This window comes from Silurus meridionalis, chromosome 24 (genome assembly GCF_014805685.1).
Source record: "Silurus meridionalis isolate SWU-2019-XX chromosome 24, ASM1480568v1, whole genome shotgun sequence".
Taxonomy (NCBI): Eukaryota; Metazoa; Chordata; class Actinopteri; order Siluriformes; family Siluridae; genus Silurus; species Silurus meridionalis.
Window position 1 is genome coordinate 3,570,357 of NC_060907.1, and position 16,995 is coordinate 3,587,351.

Here is a 16,995-nt window from a genome sequence, read left to right on the forward strand (position 1 = left end):
GTCTAATATCGGATCATCCGTTTCATTTTCATCCATCTCATCCTCATTCTATAAGGATCTCATTCTCGTACATGATCTAATTTTTGCCCTATAAGAATATGTTCCTCATTTTTTTATCCAGGAAACATCTCATCCCCATTCTAATGCTTCATCTCGTTTTCCTGACTTTGTTTATCTCATCTTTTCATTCTTGTACCACCATGATCTCATTCCCATCATTATCTTATAACACACACACACACACACACACACACACACACACACACACACACACACACACACCCACCCACACCTGCATGTATTCCTACATGTCTATGACAGTGTAAACACCCCCTCCTCCTCCCGACGCGCTCACCTGTTCTCAGTGCGCATGCGCAGGAGACGTGCGCCTCAGCAAACACTTCCTGGTGCGCGGCGCAGGCAGTAAAACCCGAAACTGGGGCTTTTTATTCGGACACAACAAGTGTGTCCTGATATCAGACGTGGACACATGGACACTCCATTTACTGTTCCCTAAATGTCCGACATGTTTCACCGAATGTAGAAGTTGTTCTCATCCAGAGACAGAGAAGAAGAAGCAGAAGAAGACAGGGACGCGCTAGCTAGCCTAGCTAGCCTTAGCCGGCTGTGTCTCAATCCTCTTTTAAACACTTTTACTATCAATTCAAGGACAAGAAGCGACTGAAGAAGATCCTGAACCATGCGAGAGTGCTGTCGAGCTTCATAAGGTAGGTTCATGTCTGATTTGCTCAGAAGGAGAAGGGGGTTCCTGGTGAGCTAGCATTAACATCAACAACAACATCATCATCATCAGTGTTAGCATGTGTAACCAACGAGCAGATCCAGGGAGGTTCGGATTTCCTGGTTTGTCATGTTAAGGACACGTTTCAGACCAGGAACAACCTCAAGGTTTCCTGTCATTCCTCCGCCATATGTTACTATGAAACCCTATGCTAATCCTGTTCCTCAGGGCTGGGCCCTTGAGCAAACATGGGCAGGTTCTCCAACCCCCACCACAAAAGCCAAGTCTTCAGCACTGACCTCACCGAGGAGGTGTCTAGGAGGTACCACGAGACCTGGATATTGTGTAGAAACCTGAGTTCTGGATCCTGATTGGTCAGAAACTGTTCATTCCTGTTAGAACAACGGTTTTAAAAGCAGCTACAGATGCGTTTCTATGGCAACAAATGCTTGTAATTGTTGTTTTTTCCTTCTGTCAAAGTAAAGACGTGTTTCTAAAGAAGGGGTCTCCCATTTCAGTGGATTTGTAGTAGTCTGAGGACATGTCCAGAATACCCATTCCGTAAAGATCTGGAAACATTATGTGGACATTTGAGCTCCTTGAACGTCCCATTCCATGTTGAGTCCCTGTTTGCTCTTATAATAAGCTCCATTCTTTTGGGAAGATGTTCCGATAGATTTTGTGGAGATTTGTGTGAAAGTCAGGCACTGGTGGAGGTGAGGAGTAGCGATGAATCATTTGAACGATTCGTTCGTTTTTGAATGTGACTCAGAAGAACGAGTCGTTTTTAAAGAGTGACTTGTTCATTTTCTACTGGACGAGATGATGAGCACGAGCGAAGTATCGCAATTTGAGAAATTTCCCCATTGTGGGACGAATAAAAAGGTATATCTTAAAATCTTTGTAGGTGACGCACAGGAAACGGAATTGAGTCGTTTACCACTCGACTCTTCCAGTCCGAGTCGTTCGTTCTTTTATCAAGTGACTCCTATATACGCTATGGTGTATACATATATAAATTATTGAAACAATACTTAAAGTATGTGTATGTGTTGGGGATCTGATGACTCAAAACAAGTTTAAGAACCAATCCACTACAACAATCTGATCTTTTCATCACTAACTTGTGAGGAGGCCTGGGGTTCATCCCAGTAGGGTCAAAGTGCTGGAGATCTTCCACCTCATGTAAAGCATATCTTCACGGAGCTGGCTTGGTCATGCTGGAACTAGTTTGTGTCTCCTAGTTCAAATGAAGGGAAAAGATTTTGTGGTTGCAGTTTGGAGGTAGAACAGCCTGGTGTCCAAATACTTTTGCCAAATCTGTCCAAAGTGCTGAAAAATGTAATCAGAACTGAGCACACTGAGGGAAAAAAGCACACAGAATGTGTCCTTAAAGCTGTAACTGGTGGTGTAAACCCTCACCCACACTTCACAGCTCAAGGTCACCAGGTCGATGTGGCTGCTGGATAAATATGTACAGCTAGCGGTTTCTGCTTTAAACGCAGGCCGTTACAATCCGGAGTGCCGTCTTGTATTTTTGTTTCTTCAGACTTTAACTTGAACTCATCACGTCGTTACCGTCGATCCTAAAGGGGGGGTCCATCTGTCTGCTCTCCCATGAAAGGTCCTGGTGATTTAATTTGAGCTCGACAACAAGGCGGGGAGTTGATAAATAGGCTCAGGAGTGCTGTAGATCATCGTGCAGGTGTCAGCAGGACTTTGTCAGAAAAGGGGAAATGGGAATGTAATTGAATGAGTGAACTGAGAAAATCCGAGCTATTAAGCCTTTTTTAATTGGTGTCTCTGAACACAATGAAAACTAGACAAAACTGCAGAACTAGAACTAGCCGTACCGATGCTCTTTTGGTTTCTGCGCCACCAGAGAGCTTGCGGAACCTAATGATTTGCAAGTAAACGCGTTCACCTCCTAAGTGAACGTTCTACCCAGATATTTTTAGGTTCTTGTGCGTTTTCCTTTAAACAGAGTAGAAAGTGTTAAAATGGCAAGTTTTTCTGCAATCATTAACCAGTGCATCCTTTCCCAGGTGTGAAGTCTCGGCTTGCCTGCTCATCGTGGAGACCCCATGGAGCCGGACGTGATCCACATGTACTCGTCCTCCCCTCCGCCCTTGGAGGACGGCGCCGATGAGGACGAAGAGGAGTTTAGCGACTTCACCGGCGTCCCCAACAGCGTCAGTTTCACCGAGTTCGAGACGCCCACCACGTTCAACCAGCTGCAGGCGCTGAACGCCACATCGCCGCCCGAGTTTATCGCTAACGGCCGGGTGGTCGGACTTAACAGGTCGAACGGCAGCCAAGGGGATGCTCCGGCTTGTAGGACTGTTAGTGTGGAGGAGCTGAAAAGGATTACGGAGCATCCGCATGGGGCTTACACAAACTTTTCAGGCCTTCCTGTAAACGCCTGGACTGATAGCGAAGCCGTGGACTGCAACGGAGGGGGCAACGAACCTCTCACAAATGGCTTTGCAAATTTAGGCACAGAGGAAATTCCTCCATCACGCCATATATACAGGGAAACGGGTCCCTCGGTGGGTTGCCATCCAGATGCAATCCTCGGTGACAATGAGGATTTTGCTGATTTTGCTGCTTTTTCAAACGCTGACATTCCCAGCCACATAGAAGGTGGTGTGAACTGGAAAAACTCGAATCATGACACGAGACTTGCACAGGACAACCAACCACAAAGTGAGGAAAATCATGGAGCTAGCATAGCTGGCCAAGCGGTGGACAATGACATCAAGGACGATTGTGTAACAGGGTTTGCTTCCACGCCTTCGGATCGCCTTAGCAATGGAGACTGGGGTTTCCATGGACAAAAGGATCAGGACACTGATCACGCACATCAGGACTCAAACGCTGCTGAGTCCATTAGCACACAGCAATCAATATCGCAGAACGGAGTGGTGATGGATGGGTTGGAGGTTAAAGGGAACACAGATAACAGGGTGTCCCTCATCTCCATGGATGAGCGAGTCAGCGGCAGCGAGCCAACGGAAGAGAAAGAGTCTGGAAACGACGCAGAAACCGAGACCGAAACAGAAACCTCTTTCGGTAGACCTCTTTCCACGGAGGCGCTCGAGGAATTTGGGGATTTCAGTACGACGGGTTCGGTTCCTTCGCCTCCCCTACAGGAGGAGACCGCCACTCCTGCTGATCATAGCCAGCTGGCTGAAGATGATGACGAGGACTTTGGAGATTTTGGTGATTTCGGGGATGCCAGCTCCTTTGGAGGTGCTGGCTTTGCCGAGTTTGATCAGCAGGGGGCAGTGCAACATTGCACACTTTCAGAATCGCCCGCACTTCACTGTCTGTCGAGCAAAACGATTCTGAAACGGTGCGCACTCACCAGGACGAGTTTGGCGACTTCGGTGCACATGGACAACCCGGCAAGTCAGCACAAGAAGGCGAAGAGGCGTCGGAAAACGCAGAGTTTCCGGGTAGCGACAGTTTTGCTGACTTTACTTCGGCACCTATCGAAGGCGGTGTTGATGATAACAGTAGGGGGTGGCAGGCGTTCAGCAAGTCGAACGAGGATGCTGGGGAATCGTGGGCAGCTTTCGGGCAGGACCAGGACTCGACCTTTTCGGAGAAGAGCAAAGACGACTGGCACGAAATCCCACCTGTTTCAGCGCCCCCTCCTGGCAACGGAGAAGAGTTCAGGAAAGACAACAGCATAGTATGTCAAGTCAAGTCAAGTGGCTTTTTATTGTCATTTTTACTATACACAGTGGTACACAGTACACAGTAAAAACGAAACAACGTTCCTCCGAAACCCTGTTGTTTAGATGAATTGATTTTATAATTTACATTTTACAGTCTGTCCACAGTAACATAGGAACAGAACTAGGCTTAAGTCCTACAGGATACCAGGCTGTGTTTCATTTTCAGGAATGTGGCCAGTCAGGCTTGTTCACCTGGTCTTCTCCACAGCGCTCAGATCAAGTGGAAACAAAATCTTGCAAGCATTTTTTAAAATCATACACAAACTCATTTGGCACCACCTATTTGTTTGATTTGGGTTACATACACTATATTGCCAAAAGTTTGTGGACACCTTATCATAAGTATGCTATGAGCTTTTTGAGCGTCACATTCCACATTTAGTCCCAATTTGCTCTTCTGGAAAGATGTTCCGTTAGATTTTGGATTGTGTTTCAAAATTGATGTAGGTGAGGAGACCTGGGGTGCGTTCCAATTCATCCCAAAGGTGTTCAGTAGGGATGAGATCAGAGCTCTATAGCAGGCCACTCAAGATCTTCCTCTTCAGACCATGTAAACCAGATCTTCATAAAGCTCACTTTGTGCACAGGGGCATCACCATGCTGGAACAGATGTTGGTTTCCAAGTTCAAGTGAACGCAAAACTTTATTAAACCGCATCCAAAGATTTCCTGTACAATACTTATGTCCATATAATGTAGGTTTGTTTTGATGGGTATGATTTGAGTTATATAGGTTTTTGTTTGCTATCTCATATACCATATTTGGGTCTTTGACTTGACTAATAAACTTTCAGATTTTTGGTCTCTCAGATTTTCTCTCTCTCTTGTCTACATCCTCATTTTACCTGCAGGTTTCTCTGGTCAGTCGGTTGGAAAAGCTTTTCCTGGCCAGTTTCCTTGAGATCTCATTGTCTCACGTCGAGGGGGACGTGCCCTCTCTTAAATCCTTTCTAGAACCGTGTGATGGATCAAGCAAAGAGGAGAAAGAGCCTGTACCAGTCAGTGGGTAAGAGCACCACCCACACACCACATTGCTTCCTTCTGTACAGGACATGGTGTGTGTCACTGCTTCCTGAAGGTGTGATGACTCTGAGGTTTCCTCTTTGAGCTTGGATGTGGGTCAGAACATTGGATTGTTGTTTAAATGCTGAACCACATCAACAGATATGCAATTTTGAGATAAGAACAGCAGTACAGGTTGTACCATCTCAAAGCCAAATGATATTAATATCTCTTTCTGTTTGATGTAGGGGATTGCAAGGCATCTGGCAGCAGCTGCAAGACATCCACAATGCGTTTGGTCTGAGGTATCAGTGGGGCGGCTCGCACAGTAACAAAGCTCTGCTCTGCTCACTGGGCATCGACACGCGGAACATAGTGAGTGTGTTTCGTACGCAACACCCGAGTGTCACTGTGGAGTTCAGACTATTGACTGATGTCACTCGTCCCACTAAGGCGGGTTTTATGGAAACTTTTCACGTTTGGGCAATGTAGCAAACCAAAGCTAGTTTAGTGAGTAAACTTTGAGTGAACCCTTCTTTAATGAGAGAACTTGACGAGCAGACATGGTCTTGACGAGCGAGCATAACACGGACTCGACTTGTGAAGGCGGACTCGACTTGTGAAGGCGGACTCGACTTGTGAAGGCGGACTCGACTTGTAAACGCGCGATTGGACTTGTGAACGCAGACTCGACTTGTGAACGCGTGATTGGACTTGTGAACGCGGACTTCACAGGCGAAAGCAGTGTGAGCCAGGACAGTTTTTATGTCTCAAATTGTTGAATGTTTAATTAAACCTCTCTCTCTCTCTCTCTCTCTCTCTCTCTCTCTCTCTCTCTCTCTCAGTTGTTCACAGGTCAGAAGAAGCAGCCGGTTATTGTGCCCATGTATGCAGCCAGTCTGGTGAGAACCTGCTTCCTTGCCTCCTTCTGCTGCTTTCTTATATATTTTCCATTCATTCTCTTCTTCCTTCTCTGTTTAGGGAATGCTGGAACCCACTAAAGAGCCTGTAAAGCCCGTGTCTGCTGCTGAGATGATCGCCTCCATAGCGCAGTCTCCGTCTGTTGCCCCTGAAATGAGCGCCTGCCCCACCGACGCTGCTCAGGTGTGTGCATTACAGAACCCCTAGCCTTGGTTTATTCACTGCTGATTTTACTTCCATCCAGAGTGTATGAGGGAGTGATGCATTCACGTTGTAACTTTTCTCCTATTTTTCCAACCCGCCCTGAAGGAGTCCCTCCCACCGGTGCAGTTCGACTGGAGCAGCAGTGGCCTTACAAACCCTTTGGATGGTAGGTTCAAGGAGTCTTCATATGTTGGTCTAGTGAATACATGTACAGCTTTTCCTCTTCTAACCTTCTAACACAGCAGGCATTAACCAACCTTTAAAGTCACCCAAAACTTATAAACCGTACGGGCTGAAGTTTGTGGACACCCGAGCATTAGGTTGGTGCTCCTATTCCATGTTTTGATCTCATTCGCTGTATTAATAGGCTCTGCTCTTCTGGAAGATGTTCCACTAAAGTTTGTGGGGATTTGTCTAAGATTTCATTCAGCCTCATTGGTGTTAGTGGGGGTGAGGTGAGGAGGTCAAACCAGGAGATCTTCCAACCCATGAAGAGCTTATATTAAAGCTGGCTTTGTGCACAGGTGGAACAGGTTTGGGTCTTCTAGTTCAAGTGAAGAGACAATTGTGTGCCTCTAATGTGGTGGGAACGGTTTGGAGATATGAGTGGGAAAGGCAGGTGTCTGAATACTTTTGGCCACATGTGTACATCCAAGATGGCGGTAAATTCATAACAGTGAATGTGCTGTTGTGATGCTATAAAATGTAACAGCCAATCGTGCATTAGTATGGAAAGTGGAGCCTGTGGATGAGAGGGCGTGGTTTAATGGAGTTGGAGGTGTGGCTTTCATTTATTTAAAAAGTTTAGGGTGACTTTAAAAAAAATCTCTGACGTTTGTCGTTAACTTTAAGACTGTCGTTTATTTTTCTAATTGTACTAACAACATGCACGTTCTTCTTCTTCTTCTGGTGTCTGTCTTTCTTACTCCGCTGCTCTCTTTTTTGTGTCTTCCTCTTCCTGTTTCTTCTCTCTTGCTTCCTTTTTTTTTTTTTTTGCACTCTTTCGTTCCCTGAAGCGAGTGGAGGTTCGTCTCTGTTGAATCTGGACTTTTTCGGCCCGGTGGACGAGTCGCCCTCCAGTGCCACCACTTCCATACCAGGTCAGCTCGAGGTCAAGGGTCACACTGTGTGGACAGGGTGGCCTTCGACATGTATCTCCGCCTCCAGACCTTTTGTTTCTTCATCCTTGTTTTTTTTTTTTTTTGTTTTGTTTTATACCTTCAAATTATATGTTATATGTACATGATGCCTCATTAGCATTAGGGTCTGTGTGTGCTTACATGTACTTTGTGTGTGTAGGCGTGGACCCGGAGCTGTATGAGCTGACCCAGGCGAAGCTGGACGTGAGCGGGGGAAGCAGCCGCGTGGTGGATGCCTTTACTCGTCTCATGTCCACCGTGGAGAAGACCAACACTTCTACGAGGTCTCTCACACACGCCTGTAGTAACACTACTTAGACAATAGGGGGCAGCACACACTGTTTCCAATGCACACTTTGGTGCACTCCGGACGTATCTCTGTTACAAAGCACTGACACTGGAGACTCTTCTTTATGACATCAAAGGGACTCCTGTTGCTATAGAAACAATATGTAGTAATATTAAAAACCTGTCTCATGCTGCTACAGAATATTACTCAACATTGAGTATTAATGAGAGGAGGAGGATTATGGGATTGACGTGTGTGTGTGTGTGTGTGTGTGTGTGTGTGTGTGTGCAGGCGGGTGCAGACGCAGAAGGAGGAGAATCTGAGCGAAGAGGCTCGGCGTGTCATCTCCACACTGCCTGATCTGTCCTTCATGCAGGCCAAAGTGCTGATGTTCCCCTCCACGCTCACTCCTCTTCCTCCATCCTCCCGTGCCTCCACATCTCCCTCTCCTGTCCCGGACTGATCGCTCCGTCTTTCTCTCTTTTTTCTCCACCTCTCTAACCTCACACTGTCTGTTGTTTTCAGTTCACTTTCTCTCCGCTTGTTGGAGTCACTTTAAGTTTTGTTATTTGAGAGTGTAAAAGACGAGTGAAGACTAGATGATGACTGTTCAGTCTCTAGAGGTGAGGACACGTCTTCATTAGGGATGCACCCATCCCATGAATTCAGTCAGTTACCAGCCTGATCATGTGACATCAGCACTATAGGTCACCATTTTGGGCTTAGTTTTGTGGCTGCACATCAGTTTCTACCACCGGGGTCTCTTTTTAAAACTAGCCCCGCCCCCTCCGTGTTCCACTCAGCTCTCTTAACTGATCTCTCTGCCCCAGTCTGCTCCGATATCTGCCCCAACTTTAGTTACAATCTGGAGCTGACCAGCCGTCTCCACCTTACCCTACGCCCTCTGATGGTGGGGGCATCAGCTCTGATGTTTGAAGCTCTTGAATTTGCCCCGTCCCCATGAACACAATGAAACCTCACCTTCTAAGCTATTTGGAGCACTCAGTTTGGCCCCACCCCCTAAGTTATTTGAAACCCCACTTGGCCCCACCCCTATGGAAGTTTTTCCTGGCCCTGCTTTTCATGTTTTAAAGCTCTCTACTTGGCTCCACCCCCAAATGCACTGAAGCTCTCAATGAGCTCTTCACTTGTATTACACACACACTACACTTACACACTCTGAAGCGTCCCCCCTCCCCCCACGATTTGAAGACATGAGCCTGCTCTTCGATATACTTTGCGATATCGGATCGGTGCATCCCTAATCCCCTGATGGTCCTAGCTGTGTTTAGAGGATCTGTGCGTGTGTGTATATAATCAGGGATAAGATTTTCTTTTACATGGGTTATGTTCATGGGTCAGTATGAATCCCACTCTCTGTGTGTGTGTGTGTGTGTGTGTGTGTGTGTGTGTGTGTGTGTGTGTGTGTGTGTGTGTGTGTGTGTGTGTGTGTGTGTGTTAAATATTGCTTTGCTGAGGAAACACTGGTTAAAATAGAGGAATATCAGAATAGTGGAAAATATACATCATACATACATACAGTCTCTCACAATAGTAAGTGCACCCCTCACATTTTAGCAACCATTTTAGTATCTTCTCAAGGGACAATATTAAAGACATTAAACTGGAATATATTTTAGAGTATCAGTGTGCAGTTTGTAGAACAGTACAGATTTACTGTCCTTTAAAAATAACTCTACAGTCATTACTGTCTAAATAACTGCCACCAGAAGTGAGTACACCCTCAGTGAACATGTCAAAACTGTGTTCAAAGTGTTAATATTGTGTGTGAGCACCATCATTATGTAGCACTTCTTTAGTCCTCCTGGTATTGAATTCACCAGAGATGCACAGGTTGCTGTTGGGATCCTCTTCCACTCCTTCATAATGAACAATTCTTCACGTTCCTCTTGAGGATCCCCCACAGGTGCCCAATAGGGTTTAGGTCTGGAGACATACTTGACCAATCCATCACTTTCACCTTCAGCTTCCTTAGCAAGGGCAGTTCTCATCTTGGTGGTGTGTTTGGGGTCGTTATTATGCTGGAAAACTGCAGTTTCTCAAGGAAGAGCATCTTGTTCTGCTTCAGACTGTTACAGTACATGTTGAAATCCATATTTTCCTTGATGAACCAGACCACGATGCTACCACCACCATGCTTCACCGTAGGCAAGATAATTTTTTTGGTCCTTTTCACCATTGTTTATCTTATTCTCATCAGACCACACGACCCGTCTCAGAAATCCTCTGTATGACCTTGACCACTGTACTGTAACTCAGTTGTAGGGTGATACTAATCTTCTTACAGCCTCTGCATCTTTTTTCCCCCTCAAATCCTCAGAGACCCTTTACCATGAGGTGCATGTTGAACATCCAGTGGTGAGTTTGAAGTAATTGGACTAAAAGCACCCAAATTGTAACTGCTTTAATACAAGATACACACATTTTTCTGGTTGTGTGATTAATAGGACATGTGACTTTACATGTTTACACCATGTACAGCTGTTCTCATTGAGGGTGTACTTACTTTTGTTGGCGGTTATTTGGACAGTAAAGGCTAAATGTTATTTTTAGAGGACAGTAAATATATTCGTTTCATTTCTATAGTGTCGTCCCTTTAGAAGATACTGAAATGGGTGTTAAAATGTGAGGGGGTACACTCACTTTTGTGAGATACTGTGTGTGTGGACACACACACATGAAACCATACTGCCTGCAAAGATCTGCTGTTTTTTTTTTTTTTTTTTTTAAGGCCTCGGTTTTTAATCGTTTTAGTTCCTATAATTATACTGATAGTTTAGTACGGAGGAGTGTTAGATTAGTTTTTATTGGGGGGTGGGGGGTCTGGGGAATGACTTGAGTTACACACTGTAAACGGCGCTTTATTCTCCTAGCAGATGAATAGAAGAGCGGCGACGCGGCTACGATCTGCTGCTGCTTTTAATGATTATTATGATTATTGCTGTTGTTTTAAACTCTTAAAGGTGAAACCACTGTACCGTGACCCAATGTGATGAAGGAACTTGAAGTACTTTAGCCAATAAGGGACCAATAATATACATTTCTTTTCTTCTTCTTCTTCTTCTTCTTCTTCCTTTCCTTCATTTCACAGTCTTAGACGCACTCGTTTGGCTGTGCATCCTGGGAAAATGTCCCGCAAATCACTAGCTGTTTTCCTGTCTTTCTGTTCCCTCTTGTTTTTCTGTCCTCCCTGCCCTCTTTTTGCTGTGCTGTCTGTCTCTCTGTCTGTCTGTCTCTCTGTCTGTCTGTTTCTCGGTGAGGAATTTTTGCACATTGTAAAGCCGTAACGGAAGTACCACTATAACTACTTAAACCACGTAGGCGACTGTGTACAGTAAGACTGTGGGAAATGTACAAAAAAAAATTGTTCCAGATTGTTACGGGGAAATTCCTATGGAAAAAAAAACAATCGTCCTAATGATCCTGTGTGTGTGTGTGTGTGTGTGTGGGAGAGATAAAAGAGCCCCGCCCCCCTCCAGGTTGGAACGAGCATGCTCGGGCTCTTTTTGGACAAAAAAAACAACAAATCAACTTTAAGTGTGTAAATTTTCTTTTAGTGTACACAAGGAATTAAAAATAATTTAAGAGAAGCCGTGTCTCGCGTGTGATTGTGGGCGTGTATGACTGCTAAAACTATCAGGACACCTGACTTTCAACTTTACACGTGGTTCTTCTCCTAACCGTTTCCACAACGTCGCCAACACACGATTGCAGACGCTGTAGCTGGACATTTCTCGTTCGCTTTGACTTCTCCAGGAGACGCAAATCTGTTCCAGCATGACCAAGCTCCGCGAAGATCTCCTTTACGTGGGGTTTGGACCATGTGGAAGATCTCCTGCTAGAAACCCTATTGAGATGACAGGAACGCTAGGGGGTGCAAAAGAGGCAAAAAAATTCCTGGAAACTTTCCATGGGAACTTCATCTGGGGAATTTTGGAAATATGCCAAATAATTTATGGAAAATAATGAGAAATTTGGGGATATATATATATATATATATATATATATATATATATATATATATATGGCCATAAACTGACGTAAACGTGTAATATTCATGTAATTTACGTGAATAATCACTAAGATGGATGTTTTTTGTGTGCAGGATTCAAGAAATTAATTAACCAAATTTATCCTGCAAGATTTTTTTTCCCTAACTACATTTAAGTTCCATGTTATTGCTAAATCTGCAATTTTGTAAATTCCCAGTTTATTCCCATGAAAAGTTTCCAGTCTTGAAAAATTTCTGGACTTTTGAAACCCTAGTGACGGCACCCCAGACCTAATCACCTTCTCACCTACATCAGTACCTGATCTCCACAAAAATTTAGATCTTTCCAGAAGAATGGAGATTATTATAAGAGCAAATGGAGACTCAATGTGGAATGTCCCCCCAAAAAAAGAAAAGGGCATATAGCAGTCTTATGGTCAGATGTCCACAAATTTTTGACTGTATCATGAATGTGACTTGGCGAATGGAGATGTTTGTGAGATGTTACAGTTCAGAAAAAGGAAACGAGGCAAGTGTCTAGAAAAAACACCTTTATTCCAAAAAATTATTTCAGTAGCAAAACAGTGTACCTTCATCAAGTCTTTATAAAAAAGTGTAAAAGCTGTGAAAGAAAAAAACAAAAAAGCTCATATATTACATCCCTGTACTGTCTGCCGCAGAATAAATACACGCGTACGACACAAATAAATATACAATCGTCTCCATGGCAACAGCCAATAACGCAACACTGCAGTAATGCAATTTACCTTTCCTTTTCTCTTTTTTTTTTTTTTTTTTAAGTACACGTTTAATATAAGCTGACTTATAACCCCTGACGTATTCCGAACAATTCTTTTTAAAAGAATTTTAATCGTTGCGTAAATAATTATGGGCATTTAAAAAAAACATTTTTTTGGCCTTACGATCCGACCAGCACCTCCATAATGTGCTCCAGTTCATTCATGTCCGTTTTGAAAGGCTGGTTCGTTAAGGTCCTGACAAAGTCATCCGTCACCATGGACACGACCTTCGACTGTGAGGCTGGCGTGGGACTGAGGCTCAAGGTGCAAGGGTTAAACTCGCACAGAAAGTTGTCGAGGTCCGAGAAGAGGAAATCATCGAGTGAGAGGTCCGGGAGGAGCGCCGCGGGGGTAACGGGTGAGGGGGTAATGGGTGAGGGGGTTTGGCTCGAGGTGGGCTGGAGGTGAGAATCAAGGCTCTGTGTTGGCGTCTCGGCGCTTGCGTCATCAGTTTGCGGAAGCGTCGGCGCGAAGGTGTTTTTAGGACAGAAATCCGGCTTGTCGTCCTGCTCTAGAACCCACGCCGGGGTCAAACTGACCTCCACTACATGATGCTGGGAAAGTCTCTGGCGGTCCTCAGGCACAGGGGTCGGCCGCAGCGCCCCCTGGTGGCCGATCTCCTCCTGGATGAGGCGGAGCGTGTTGGTGATTAGGACTCGGCGGCCCAGAGTGGGAACGTGGCACAGTTTCTGAAGCGACAGCTGAAGGACCGTCTGCCTCTGCCACGAGTACACCGTGGAGGACTCCGCCCATATGGCCGCCATCTTGGGCTGGAGATCGGGTCCGTCCTCATCCTCCGGATCCAGCGCTCGTTTTAGATCCGTCCCCGACATGAGGCAGGTATCTGCAGGAGGGAGGGAGGTTGAGGAGACAAACATTTATAAGGTTAACAATTTGCATCAAGTGGTGGATAATGACACAACACGATTCTTTTGTGGAGCCTTAGAGCTTCTTATTTGTGAACGACCCATTGACTGACACACCAGAGTCGACTTCAGTGCTTGGATCCCTGAATACATCTCTGGTTCTACCTCTCAGACATGGACACCCATGAGCAAACCACTAACACACACCCCCTACACACTGATTACCCTCCACAAGTCCATGGATTGAGGTGTGTGTGTGTGGAGTGGTTTTACAGACCCCTTGTTGTTAAAGCCTACATTCTAGAGTGTTTTCTGGAGATGTAAGTATGGGCTGAACCATCCCCCACCCCCCAGCTTCTATTCTAGATCACACCAACATTTGTTACCCCAGAAAAGAAGCTAATAAAGACTCAAGGATGTAGGTATTTTTTTAACGATGCGTTTACCCTCAAAAAACGTGTTATAAACCGACAAACAACCCGTCAATGCAGATGTGAAGAAACGTGACCTTTTTATTTAGAGAAGCAGTCTGCTAATGCAGTTACTCAAGAGAATAAATAAATGTCAAGGAACGCCGATGCTTCCTTTCTGGAGCGCCCCGCTTCAGAGCATAGTGGGATTTCGTACACGGGTTTTAATGGTGGGAAGCGGTGCATCGACAAAATATAGTGTGTGTGTGTGTGTGTGTGTGTGTGTGTGTGTGTGTGTGTGTGTATATACAGTGTCTCGTGATTATGTAAGGCTTGCCTTTTGTGACTCAGCAAAGCAACATTAAAGAGGAAGAGAGAAAAAAAACACACATTGTTTCACTATGAGCACTGAATGTGTCTGAGCGACTTCCTGGAAGTGCGTCTGATTTATAGGAATGACCGGCTTTACGGGAAACATGAACTCGTGCTAGCATGACTTTGGGTTTTGTGTGTTGTGTGTATGAGGTTTGAGTGATGAGCTGTTTTTGGCTTTGTAAGTAAAGCTACTAATTTTCAGTACCTATATTATATATATAATTTGGTGAACAACTTCTGAACTTTGAAGCGTCTGTTAGTTCACCGTTGAACGTCTCAGAAGGTCAGCCGTGTCATCAAAGCCCAGAGGAGGCGGTACGAGGCGACGATAAGGATCACAAGCTGCTCGCCTTTTGACTCACTCACGCCTACAGGCGACCTTTTCGCAACTCGATCTTCCTTCAGCTTTACGCCAGACATGTATAAACATGTTTTTATTTTTAATCGAACTTTGATGTAGTAGTGAGACACCTGAATTTTCTACCCAGATGTGCTTCTTCCACAAACTGTAACCACCAAACTCACGTCTTTGGATGCTGGAGCATGTGAGTTTCACTTCACTTGGAGACCCAAACCTGTTCCAGCACGACAATTCTGCTGTGCTCCATGAAGACCTGCTTTACATGGGCTCTCCTACTATAGAGCTCCAAAGAGCTCCAACTGGGATGAATGTTTCACGCTGACTGCACTCCATCAGTACCTGACTTTACTGACACCCTTGGGTCTGAATGAATCTCCACAAAATCTAGTGGAACATCTTCCCAGAAGAGTGGAGCTCATTGTAATGGAAAATGGAGATTAAATATCGAATAGGATGTTCAAAAAGAAGCACACAGCAATCTTATGGTCAGGTGTCCACAAACTTTGAAGGACTTCCTCTGATTGGCTGATTGAGTGAGATTCTCGATAGTCAATATCTTGCTCGTTTTTGCTTTGTTATCCCTTCTGTATCAGCCCACGTCTTAAAGCATATAAAGCGTTATAACAGTAGTAAACAAACTTGACTGTGTTTATTACATGTAGCGACTGCGCGATGTCCCAGTCTGAGTCACACGTGATCACCGTTTTAGTAAAATGAAAGTGATGGTATGTTTCTGCACTGACAGTCCTCATTGTGTGTGTGTGTGTGTGTATTCATTCTTTATTTCTTTTCACAAGAAACATCACCCTTTCCATTCCCAATCCAGAACTCCCTCCAGAAACATTATTTGGACCTCATTCTAAATCAAACACTACTGTTGCCTAGACAACACAACACAACCCGTATGTAAAAGTATGTAAAAAGATATCTTTCTGCATCTGCATGGGACAAGAAATCTCAATCCAAATCTCAATCAAAATCTAAAATCTATACAATAAAAATAAAAATCTCAATTAAAATTAAGAAAAATACCATATAAAAATATCCACCAAAATAAAAGAAATTGATATAAATATCTCAATCAAACACAAAAAGAAGCTATATATCGATCAACATCACAAATCTATCAAAATCTCGATAAAAATCTATTCAAATAAAAAGTCCCAAAATCGAAAACAAAAACCGTGAAATATCGATCAACATAAAAATCTATCAAAATATCGATCAAAATCCAGACCATAATCAAAAGCTCGATCGCTATCATGCAGGATTGATGTCAGGATCCACAATTCAGTTCAGGATTGTGGAATCTTGAAACATCATGTGATTTCAGGCTGTAAATCTCGTTCGTCCTGTAACATTTACTCAGAAAAGGTTACGAGTAACTACAGAGAGCAATTTCCAAATGATACATGGCTTAAAAAACACAAATTATGTTAGAAAATAGGTGAGATTGCAAACAGTAGTATCTATAAATACATATAAAGCACTGAATGTTTTGACTTTCAGGTTTAAAGATTATGACTTTGTCCATCAGTGACGCTGTGAGCACTGCAGTTCTGAACTCTGACCACTAGGGGCGTTCTTCCTGATTCATGACCAACAGCCGGTCGAACAGCAGAAACACCAAAAAACTTCATCATTCACTTCTGTATGATTTACAAATACTGGAAATAAAACGTGTACGGGTAGAATATAGATGAATAAACGAGTTGGAAATGGGTTATTAGTTCATTCTTTTACGCTTCTAGGGTTTACATTCCAAACAACTTCTGAACATCTGATCTACTGAACAACCAGAACAAGTGAGACTACATGGAATCAGAAGAAGGAGGACTGTATAAAGATTTCTACACACACACACACACATACTCACCGCATGTAGATCCTCTGGAACACTTTAATTCCACCTCGGAGAAGAAGTCATGGTAGTTGGAGGAGGTCGTATAGAAAAACGAGAGAGAAACAGAGCTGTGTTTTACTCCATTACACACTGAAGTGAGCGGAATCACTATAGAACTGGTGTGTGTGTGTGTGTGTGTGTGTCCGCGAGCACCTCCTCTCTCATGTCACCCACACAGTGACGTCAGAGAGAGCGAGTGGCCCGCCTGCGCGCGCTCCTAGGCACGTAT

At 44.4% G+C, this 16,995-nt stretch overlaps 2 protein-coding genes across 2 annotated transcripts; one reads left to right on the forward strand and one right to left on the reverse strand.

Moving 5' to 3' along the window:
- Positions 1-358: 358 nt before the first annotated feature.
- aftpha (aftiphilin a) lies at positions 359-9,682 on the forward strand. The gene is made up of 11 exons (XM_046838165.1): positions 359-728; positions 2,788-4,029; positions 4,080-4,439; positions 5,336-5,490; positions 5,735-5,861; positions 6,332-6,388; positions 6,468-6,590; positions 6,717-6,777; positions 7,628-7,711; positions 7,911-8,034; positions 8,331-9,682. The coding sequence occupies exons 2-11, from the start codon at positions 2,827-2,829 to the stop codon at positions 8,500-8,502; spliced, it is 2,466 nt and encodes an 821-aa protein (XP_046694121.1). The 5' UTR covers positions 359-728; positions 2,788-2,826; the 3' UTR covers positions 8,503-9,682.
- Positions 9,683-12,831: 3,149 nt separating this feature from the next.
- On the reverse strand, positions 12,832-16,915 carry sertad2a (SERTA domain containing 2a). The gene is made up of 2 exons (XM_046838127.1): positions 16,740-16,915; positions 12,832-13,695 (listed from the first exon to the last, which is right to left on the reverse strand). The coding sequence occupies exon 2, from the start codon at positions 13,682-13,684 to the stop codon at positions 12,971-12,973; it is 714 nt and encodes a 237-aa protein (XP_046694083.1). The 5' UTR covers positions 13,685-13,695; positions 16,740-16,915; the 3' UTR covers positions 12,832-12,970.
- Positions 16,916-16,995: the final 80 nt, after the last annotated feature.

Excerpts from the sequence above, each read along its gene's own strand:
- aftpha (XM_046838165.1), top strand. The coding sequence starts at position 2,827 with ATGGAGCCGGACGTGATCCACATGTACTCGTCCTCCCCTCCGCCCTTG. Across the intron at positions 6,778-7,627 it reads CCTTACAAACCCTTTGGATG|CGAGTGGAGGTTCGTCTCTG; the intron begins GTAGGTTCAAGG and ends CGTTCCCTGAAG. Across the intron at positions 7,712-7,910 it reads TGCCACCACTTCCATACCAG|GCGTGGACCCGGAGCTGTAT; the intron begins GTCAGCTCGAGG and ends TTGTGTGTGTAG.
- sertad2a (XM_046838127.1), bottom strand. The coding sequence starts at position 13,684 with ATGTCGGGGACGGATCTAAAACGAGCGCTGGATCCGGAGGATGAGGAC.